The 9,217-nt window shown below is 37.7% G+C and overlaps 1 protein-coding gene across 4 annotated transcripts in view; it reads left to right on the top strand.

The window, feature by feature from the left end:
- Positions 1–9,217, top strand: part of podn (podocan) — a 42,243-nt gene that overhangs the window by 19,490 nt on the left and 13,536 nt on the right. For all 4 annotated transcript variants that reach the window (XM_043700147.1, XM_043700150.1, XM_043700145.1 and 1 more), the window contains 3 exons: positions 4,604–4,713; positions 7,879–8,035; positions 8,130–8,245. In XM_043700147.1, coding sequence (XP_043556082.1) covers positions 4,604–4,713; positions 7,879–8,035; positions 8,130–8,245 — 383 coding nt within the window. The remainder of the gene's footprint in view (positions 1–4,603; positions 4,714–7,878; positions 8,036–8,129; positions 8,246–9,217) is intronic.

Here is a 9,217-nt window from a genome sequence, read left to right on the forward strand (position 1 = left end):
ACCCTCCATGTCAACTCATGGTAGATCCATACAAATTCATTCAGTGTACATTATTTATAGAAACAATGAGCTATGTAATAACAATGGCATTTGTAGAACTCCTTAAAAATGTTACTTTTCTTTTAAAAAGCTGCTGTTTCTACAAACCTATAAAAGTGACAATCAACCAGATACTTAAAATATCAAAAAACAGAAACTAAATCATCTGACATATCTTTATCTTGTGAAAATAAACATTGAATAAGCATCCAAAAATTAGAATAAAGGAAAATTAACTTGTAATAATGTTATAAAGCTCTCAGTTAGGCAAAGTTTTCCTTTCTGCCCAGCTGTGTCAACAAAGTAAAACTTTTTATATATGTCTGGGCCAAGCCTCAATGCATGTTAAGGAAAAATACTAATGGAAAGATATGAAGCTCATACAAAATCAGTTTATGTAGATGATGGAAAGCAATGCTGAGGGTTAGTAACTATTTAATTAAAAGTACCTGTTGCAGTTTTTCCACTTTGTTCATGTGTGTGCATATTAGGTGACCATAAAGGGATATTCTATTCTACCATGCCACCCCACTGCCAAGAAAACCTGACCTAACACATGGCAAACAGTTCAATAAGAGCTGGCAGTCAATGCAGAAGAGAGTTTCTCGGCCGACCTCAGGCCTTGATGCTGTCTAGCAGAGGCCTGCATCTTCTGTGACCTCCAGTGAGGTCTACTCCTCGGACAATCCAGTTGCAAGAAAGTAAGCCATTTTTAAACTCTACTAGCAAGTTGAGGGTCATGGGGAGAATGGGGACCATGGTAGTCAAATGTGATGGCTTGAGATTGGAGCAATTGGAGGCTCCATGTCCACAATGGCAGAGTGGCCACCTGGGTATCCAGTGGATACAATAGTCATCTTTCTTCCCTACCAGGAAGGCCTGGTTAGAGCCTCAGTGGCCATTTATTGACAACTTAAGGACCTTAATTGTTGGCAGGTTAAGAAGATTATCCATGGTCATTCTCGCTAGGAACATACAATTACTGAAATCGTAAGAAGGAGGTCAGCATCTTGCCCTGCCAACATGCCAATTAATTACACTTCTTGCCATCTCTCTCTTCATTTTCATGTCACATATGAAATGATTTAGTTTTCTGTTATTGATACTTTAGTGGTCTGGTTGATTGACACTTTCTATAGGATTGTAGAAGCAGCAGAGGAAACCTGCATCCAGAGTTTCATTGTGTTCAGCTGGAGAGTGAAAAGGTGACTGGAATATCTTTATAAGCAGCAAGTCACTGCTAAGACTTGACAGTGCTTGATACAGATTATATGGTATTTGGACATGTTGAAGGGTTGCAAAGCTAAGAAATAATTTCTCTAAAAAATTGTTCCAGAGTGGTACAAATGAGGTTTGAATATGCACATCAGTTATGAGGAGGCCAAAATGATCACCAACTGTGGGAAACTGTAGAAAACAGAAGTCAATTACTGCTAAAGGTAGTGGATTGGACTCAAATAGATGTTGTTTTGACACCGTTATGTTGGTTCTGTCTAATACTTTAGGAATAATTTTGTTAAACGTAAGAGAAGTTGCTGTACGTTGATGATCTAGCATGTTGGAAGGCTGTTGAGAAATAGAATGTGGATATGTACCTTTCTAACCTCCAGCACCATGGAGAGCCTTTTCTGATGTTCCAATTTTTTGTTAACCTGTTTGCCCAGATGGAATTTTAAATGTTCTCATTGATGCCCAAGTAAAGCTATTGGAGAGTATGGGTCGGTTCATAAAGTGATTGATAAACTATATATTAGTAACATTGTGTTGGTTAACACACATTAATACCTAAATCACAAAGTAAATGTTCCCTCATAATACATTAAAAACTATAGGTGTTATATTTTGTTATAGACGAACCATGCCCTTTCTGCTCTGCTAGTAATGTTTCAGGCAAGAGAGGAATAGCTGCTCAAATCATAGATGATGCAATTGCAATGCACCATTGATATCACTGTAAACGTAGCAACTCTTTTATGTGGAAAGCAACAATTCCCAAACCATGTCTGACTACCACAAGATCACCAACTGGGCCTTGCTGTCTATTGCAAACTGGAGGCTGACTGGAAATTAATTGCTGTCATTGAGGATCTTAAGGAATTACATGCAGGCAAGTAGACCCCGGTGCTTCTGACCCAGCTTCTTAAAAGTTGACTGAAGACAGGGTGAAGCAGGGAATGGCCAAATCTGGCTGCCCCACCGAAGGGTCTGTTTCCATGCTGTACATCTCTATGACTCTAGATTAGCAGAGACCAGGAAAGAGGCAAAGACTTTTAAAATAGTTATTTAAGTGACTTACATCTCTCACAGTAATTGATATCTGAAAGAATGAGACATTTGTAAAAGGTTTATTTTAGTGCCAAAGATGTTGTTGGCAACAACTAAAATTTTGCCAATGTTTCGAATGGACATTCCTAAAATATTTAGTAGTAGTTAGTTTGTTAACCCTGCAACCTTGCATTATAATTAGATGCTGTGTCTTTCAGTGATACTCTGTTATGGTATAGCTTGTGGCGGAACAGGGTATTTCAGATAGCAACTTCCTGATTTCCACATTTAACTGTTCATATGTGGCAACTGGTTGATTTCCAATTGGCTCTAAAATAAAAGTGAACACTGATGCCCTCACCATTTTTTCTACTGCACTATCATGGTCATAACTTAAATCATCTATTGTGTATTCATTTAAAACCAGTCTAAATATTCTTAATCTAATACTTTATTAGAAGACTAATTCAATAACAGAACAAGATTGGGCTGTTGTGGCACAGTGATAATATCCCTATCTCTGAGCCAGGGGGGCCTCAGTTCAAGTCCTTCCTGCTCCTGATGTGTAATAATGTCTCTAAACACAGTGATCAGAAAATATTTAAATAGGACAAAGAAGGTTAGAATGCTCCTAATCAATTTTTGGTTCCGGGGTTCCCTAAAAAGGAAGCCAGAACCAATTAACATCTGTATTCTCCATTAGCTGCAGCAGTTTGTTGATCAAAAACAAATAAATTGTTATCCAGATCAGATTAAACATTTTATTATACTTCAGGAACTACAAACAGGTCTAAATTAGCACATTGATGCTTTTACTCTTAGGAATTGGTTCAAAACCAGACGAGATTAATGGGATGAGTCTTCTTGTCTGTTGGTCCGATGGCCCAGAATATATTTGAATGGTCTTTCCCATTTCCCATTGACAATGTGTGCACAGTATAAAGCTGCCTTTATATTTTTAATTCATTCACATGTTTTCAAAATGGCAGATCCCAGAATTGGGAAAACTTGCTGAGTTCTCTACTTTTTGTCATTTACCTAAATGATTTGGATGCGAGCATAAGAGGTACAGTTAGTAAGTTTGCAGATGACACCAAAATTGGAGGTGTAGTGGACAGCGAAGAGGGTTACCTCAGATTACAACAGGATCTTGACCGAATGGACCAATGAGCCGAGAAGTGACAGATGGAGTTTAATTCAGATAAATGCGAGGTGCTGCATTTTGGGAAAGCAAATCTTAGCAGGACTTATACACTTAATGGTAAGGTCCTAGGGAGTGTTGCTGAACAAGGAGACCTTGGAGTGCAGGTTCATAGCTCCTTGAAAGTGGTGCCGCAGGTAGATAGGATAGTGAAGAAGGCGTTTGGTATGCTTTCCTTTATTGGTCAGAGTATTGAGAACAGGAGTTGGAAGATCATGTTGCAGTTGTACAGGACATTGGTTAGGCCACTGTTGGAATATTCTGTGCAATTCTGGTCCCCTTCCTGTCAGAAAGATGTTGTGAAACTTTAAAGGGTTCAGAAAAGATTTACAAGGATGTTGCAAGGGTTGGAGGATTTGAGCTGTAGGGAGAGGCTGAACAGGCTGGGGCTGTTTTCCCTGGAGCGTCGGAGGCTGAGGGATGACCTTATAGAGGTTTACAAAATTATGAGGGGCATGGATAGGGTAAATAGGCAAAGTCTTTTCCCTGCGGTCGGTGAGTCCAGAACTAGAGGGCATAGGCTTGGGGTGAGAGGGGAAAGATATAAAGGAGACCTATGGGGCAACCCTTTCATGCAGAGGGTGGTACGTGTATGGAATGAGCTGCCAGAGGATGTGGTGGAGGCTGGTACAATTGCAACATTTAAAAGGCATTTGGATGGGTATATGAATAGGAAGGGTTTGGAGGGATATGGGCTGGGTGCTGGCAGGTGGGACTAGATTGGGTTGGGATATCTGGTCGGTATGGACAGGTTGGACCGAAGGGTCTGTTTCCATGCTGTACATCTCTATGACTCTATGACTCTAGAAGAAAGTCATTTAGGCATTCTACAGATGTTTAATGGACATCTCAGTGTGATTTACAAAACAAGTACTTGAAAAGTTAGATCTCTCCTTTCACAAACAAAATATGCAGTTGTTACACCACAAGGAAAACTGTTAAATTCATTGCATGAGGACTTCCTTGTCCACAAGTTGGCCAGTAATCAAGAAGTATGTTTGTGTCAGTGGTGTATGACTTGAACTTGAGTTTGACTGATTCCTTTCATTTAATCAGACAGGACAGGGATCTGCTGATTGGCTATTGTATATTTTTCAGCTTACAGTTGCTCCAAAATACCTGCCGAAAACCTTGGTGAGTGCTGATGTTGCAGCAAATTACCTTACAAAGATCTATCCCCTCACTTTTGGGCAGAAGCCAAATCTAAGGTATGATTTGTCAAGTGAACCAGTATATATGTATGTCAGAAAAACAAATCAGAAGATGTTGAATAAAAACAGAAAGTACTGAAGACATTTAACAGATCTGGTAGCATCTGTGGATACAGAAACTGAATTATCATTTTGAGTCCAATTTCACTACAGGATATTGAAGTTGATTGGTACAAAGTGCTCACATTTCCATTTCCCAAGGCAGAAAGCATTTTCCCGTAGTTTTCTTCACTTTCCTCCTAGAGTTGTGACCTTGTTTTAGGGTATAGTTTCATCAATATTATTAGAGAGCAGTGGAGGATGTTTGATCTTGAAGAGTGCAGAATTGAGCCCCACCCCTTTCATTTTATTGCTCTTCTGAATTGGAGTGACAAATCTGTGATGTGGGGGTTTGGTGGACCTTTAATTTGCATTGTGTTAACCTTTTAGCCAACTCAATATTCACACTCCTGTCTTGGCTAAGAATAGTTACTTCAGCAAGAATCCTCTGGTTTTACGGTCAGTGTCACACCAGTTAGTATATTACCAACTTAAACATTTTGTGAAAGTTAAGCCAAAGTCTTAAATTTTTGGCAAGGGGGTTTGCAAACCTGGCTTCAAAATATGATTTGCAAAGCACTTGACTGAAATTGTCTTGTGACTTTTCAATAAAGATTTTCAGATTCCAAGTTTTTGTGATTTTTCTTAAGGGATAGATGTTGCATGGAATATCTCCTCTATTCTCAAGTGCACGGATTTCCTTCTTACATCAGGCCTGGCTGTGGTTTAACTTCCTAATGACTGAGTGGTATTACCGCTGGAGAGCCAGGTAATGTTCTGGGGATTCAGGTTCAAATTCCGCCACAACAGATACCTGGAATAAATACCTGCAATTAAGAATCTAATGATGGCCATGAAGTCATTGCTGATTGTCAGAAAAATCCATTAATTTCCTTCAGGGAAGGAAACTACCATCCGTATCTTAGCTGGCTTACATGTGACTCCAGGTCCACAGCAATGTGGTTGACTCTTAACTGCCCTCTGGACAATTAAGGATGGGCAATAAATGCTAGCCCAGCCAGCAAAGCTCTTATCTCCTGAATGATTTTTTAAAAAATCACTGTCTCTGAGAGTGCCACACTCCCTTGATTTTGTGCTCAGGTTCTAGTGTTGGACGTAAACCTGTAGCCTTCTGAGAAGTGAGAGTGCCATTAACTAACTGACCCACCACTTAGCAACCAATGGATGTAGTCATCAAGCAGAAGACTAGGAATACCAATGAACTTAAAGATAATTTTAAAAGCACTGTCTATTCTATCAGAGGCAAAACAAGACAAGACTCTCAGTCTAGGTCCACGTTATCAAAGAGTTGTCACAAACTGACGCTGGCCTAAAAATGTTCATTGCAAAATAAACAAATCAGTACTTAGATATTGCATTACAATCCTCTGACATTGTTATATGTTCAACTGTACCATTCACTTCAAATATAAAGGTTAAGATCAGCATTACAATAGAGCACAGACAGATATCATATGTGTATCCACCAAAATGATCAACAATAATTTTCATGTTATGACAAGAGAGGCCTCAGTGCTTATGATAAAGCATCATTAAAAGTTTGCTCGGAACACATAGTAGTTCGTATTTTTTTCTAAAGGTTCTCATTGGAATCTTAACTGTGTTTTGGGGAAATCCTCAGTGGAGTTCAGATATGCTTCTCCATAAGGTTAAAGGTCAGACTTTGTATCTTCGAGCAGCTCTCTTCCATGTTGGAAAAGAGAAAGGTCCAAGTTGTATTTGTGCCCTTTCAAGATTGTTACGGTGCAGTCGAGGGAATAAAACTATAGAATTGATTAGATATGTTACCAAAGTTATAGAGTAAATCAAGACATTATGACCAATCTCATTATTATCTAATATATTACTCATTTTAAATAGGAATATTATGCTATTTACAAAACATAATATTTTAAAATTTTCGTGGAATAAAATAATTTGGTGTGCATTCTAAACCAGGGAATGCATCAAAATCCAACTGATATGAAGCATATTTTACTTCAGAAAGATGTTATTTTAATTGTGTTTTCATGTTTTCTGTACAACAGTTTAATTATCTAAGAACTGAGTAGATATTTGTCACTAATGTTAAGCTGCAAGTGAGTTAGAATTGTTATTACAATCCAGAAAAATGTAAAGATTCAAAATGCAAATGATATAAACATCGGCTGTTTTGTGGTGTTGATCTACATTTTATCATGTTACTTCTCCTGGATAGACTTTCTAGGTGCTTCTGAATAATTATTCTGAATAGAATCAGAACATACTAAGGCCAACTGCAATGGTTCATTATTACCTTAGCTGAAATTACGTACACAACTCAGATAAGAAATGCCTCAACTTTAAGCACTGGCTTGAATTGCATAACTGACCTCAGCAGGTGTAAGAGACATTGCAGTTGACCTCAGTCTGTCCTGATCCTATTCTCAACCATTGTTCAGCGACACATAGGAATTTTGAGTGAGGACATAATTCAAAATGGTCTTCATGGTGTCACGGTGAATTAGCCTGTCATTACTCATTCTGTAGTCTAAAAATCATTGAGAGGATAGATGGGACTCAGGGAGTTATCAGCCAGTGCCTCAGGGGAGGAGGAAGTAAATTGGAAGGGAAAGGATGATTATTAGACACAATGTTGGTAAACTGGCAAACATTGCAGCAACTTAAAAAATAAAATAGCTGCCATGTTTATCTATAAAACAACAACACTTCAAAGACAATTGATTTACTGAAGTACTTTGGGACACCCAGAAGACATTACTACACAATTTCTACTTAGTTGCCTCATCATCTTTTCACAGAATCTTAGCTCGTGAAAATAGGCTGAAAAATATATACGTCGATTTTAAAAATGAATCAAGAATCAGCTGTAATTAAATCAGCGATGTGGATGTTGCCCCAACCAGAGTACGCAATATATATAAAAAAAAACAATACATCTGGTGTAGAAAAATAGAGTATTTGTTAAAATCTGACCTTCAAATTTGAGTATATTTTAGAAAATCTAATCCTAAGTATTCTTACTTTTTGAGGGTATCTTCTTAGGTTTTGCAATTGCCAATTATATTTGATAATGTTAAATCCTTTTGTAAATTATTGGCAGTTATTTCTCTATCTTAATAGGTCTATTTATCTTCATAACAACAAGCTTACAGACGCAGGACTTCCTGATCACATGTTTAACGGATCAGATGGTGTTGGAATATTAATCATGTCAAGTAATTTCTTGAAGTACGTTCCCAAGAATTTGCCAAAGGAATTATTCAGATTACATTTAAAAGTATGTAAGAACCATTTTAAAAAAAAGCTACTATTTCCAGTTCAAAGTAGTACTTTAATCTCATTGTACTCTCTTTGTATTCAAATGTTGTCAGGACAACAAACTTGAAAAGATTCCAAAAGGAGCTTTTGATCACCTTTCCAATCTGCGAGAACTATATCTCCACAACAATTACATAACCAATGATGGAATTGATAATGAAACATTCTGGTAAGGACCTTGGATTCTGCAGACATTGAACATAATAAAAGCATTTTAGTTGGACATTTGTGCCATTTAAAGCTTTCAAAATATATAAATAATGTTATTGTACCTGACATCAGTAACACTTATACATACATTTGAATTTTCAGTTAATAGTTGACAGGTTTGGCATGGCGAGATATAATGTTTTAAGATTTTTACTGTAACAAATTGCAAGAAAACTATTAGATCTAATCATTTTTGTTTGCAACTTACATTTAAAATGACATAAATGTAAACCCCTTGTTATACTAATCAAACATTATATTCTCCATAGAGTTTCAACTCTTGTCGCAAATAGTCAATCATTGCACCTTCCACCTAACTGCTAATAGGTTCTAATTTTGCCCTGTAGTGATATTTAAATGATCCCTCAGTTTTTGGAGTTTTCTAAATCCACTACCAGCAATAAAGCATGTTCTAATAATTCTTCCCCACTGGCCACGTCAAGTCATGAATTATTTAAGAGATTGTATCCCTCCTGCATTCAGCTGTTTGCAAACCCAAGCAGCATCTTCTCCCTGCTGAGCACAATACAAATGTCTGTGCATGATATTAATTAATTTTTAGGGAGGCCTGTAACTACAAATGGCTTCCTCTGCCCAATGGCCACATGAAAAACATTAGCCTTGCATCCAGGTAAGATTGCTGATCAATTATTCTTGAGTCTAACTCTGTTTCATCAGAAAAGTAAATGGATAGTTTACAGTATAACTGTTTACCACCCAATATTTTCAACACCTTTCCATGGTCATGGGGACTCAGAGTCTATCTTTTCTGAAATTACAGATTACTGTTATTGTCTCCAACCATGAACACCTTCTACCATTGGCCTAGTGGGTGCAATGAGGATCTCCCTTTGGACTCTAATCACTCCAGGCCTGTTGCTAGGCAGACTGCAGAACAGTGGATAAAAGCAAATTACTGCGGATGCTGGAA

The sequence above is a fragment of the Chiloscyllium plagiosum genome, chromosome 11, assembly GCF_004010195.1.
Source record: "Chiloscyllium plagiosum isolate BGI_BamShark_2017 chromosome 11, ASM401019v2, whole genome shotgun sequence".
In the NCBI taxonomy this organism is placed as follows: Eukaryota; Metazoa; Chordata; class Chondrichthyes; order Orectolobiformes; family Hemiscylliidae; genus Chiloscyllium; species Chiloscyllium plagiosum.